The sequence below is a fragment of the Charadrius vociferus genome, unplaced genomic scaffold (genome assembly GCF_000708025.1).
Source record: "Charadrius vociferus isolate BGI_N301 unplaced genomic scaffold, ASM70802v2 scaffold411, whole genome shotgun sequence".
Taxonomy (NCBI): domain Eukaryota; kingdom Metazoa; phylum Chordata; class Aves; order Charadriiformes; family Charadriidae; genus Charadrius; species Charadrius vociferus.
This window is the reverse complement of record NW_009646935.1, coordinates 4,125,787-4,126,495: the sequence shown is the minus strand read 5'-3', so window position 1 is coordinate 4,126,495 and position 709 is coordinate 4,125,787. Positions and strand designations below refer to the sequence as shown.

At 56.0% G+C, this 709-nt stretch overlaps 1 protein-coding gene across 1 annotated transcript in view; it reads left to right on the top strand.

Moving 5' to 3' along the window:
• The first annotated feature begins 56 nt into the window (after positions 1 to 56).
• LOC104295165 (heme-binding protein 1-like) overlaps positions 57 to 709 on the top strand; it is a 3,322-nt gene continuing 2,669 nt past the window's right edge. The window contains exon 1 of the mRNA XM_009894873.1: positions 57 to 167. Within this exon, the coding sequence (XP_009893175.1) occupies positions 57 to 167 (111 nt within the window). The remainder of the gene's footprint in view (positions 168 to 709) is intronic.

Sequence of the window (709 nt, the reverse complement as noted above, 5' to 3'; positions counted from 1 at the left end):
AGATGTGCCATCGGTGCGGCGTTCCGCCATTCCCGCCTCTTCTCCGGCGTTGAGTAATGGCGACGCTCGGCTTCCCAGCCATTATTTTCAAATCGGACTGGGCTCGCTGCTTTCTCTGGTCTCCCGGCTTCCAGCTGTCTCCTTTTGCCAACCTGTCCCCTGCTGGGGTGGGCACCTCCCAGAGAGTGAATTTGCACTTCGGAGCCTGCGCCCTGCCTTGCGCAGAACACCGTGTTGCATAGCTCGAAGTGCTGCTGGGTTTTGTGTTTGCGCTAGTTATGTGGCTACTGGGTTGAGCTGGAGATCTCGGCCGGCGGAGGATACGGATGCTTCTGCGGGGAACGCAGGGCCTGTGGCCCCGGCTGTCAGACCTGAGCATGTGCCTCTGTTTGTCACAGCCGCCAATCCAAATGTGGTAGCTTCTGCCTTGAAGATCTCCTGTGCTTGCTGGCTAAGTTGCACACCTCCTCTCATCTCTCGCACAGAAGCGTGCTTCTGAGCTTTGAGAAATAACTGCTTGTCAGACTGGTTCCTGTGTCTCTGCAGGCTTGGTTGGGCTTGCTACCAAGAAGACATCTGTCAATTGTCCTCTATATGAGGAGAGCTTAACCAGTTTCTTCTGGGCTGAGGTCCAGCACTCCTGCCTGTAAAACACGTCTGAGCATGTGGGTTGTACAGCTCTGAGCTGGGGCTTCACCACACTCCCTCT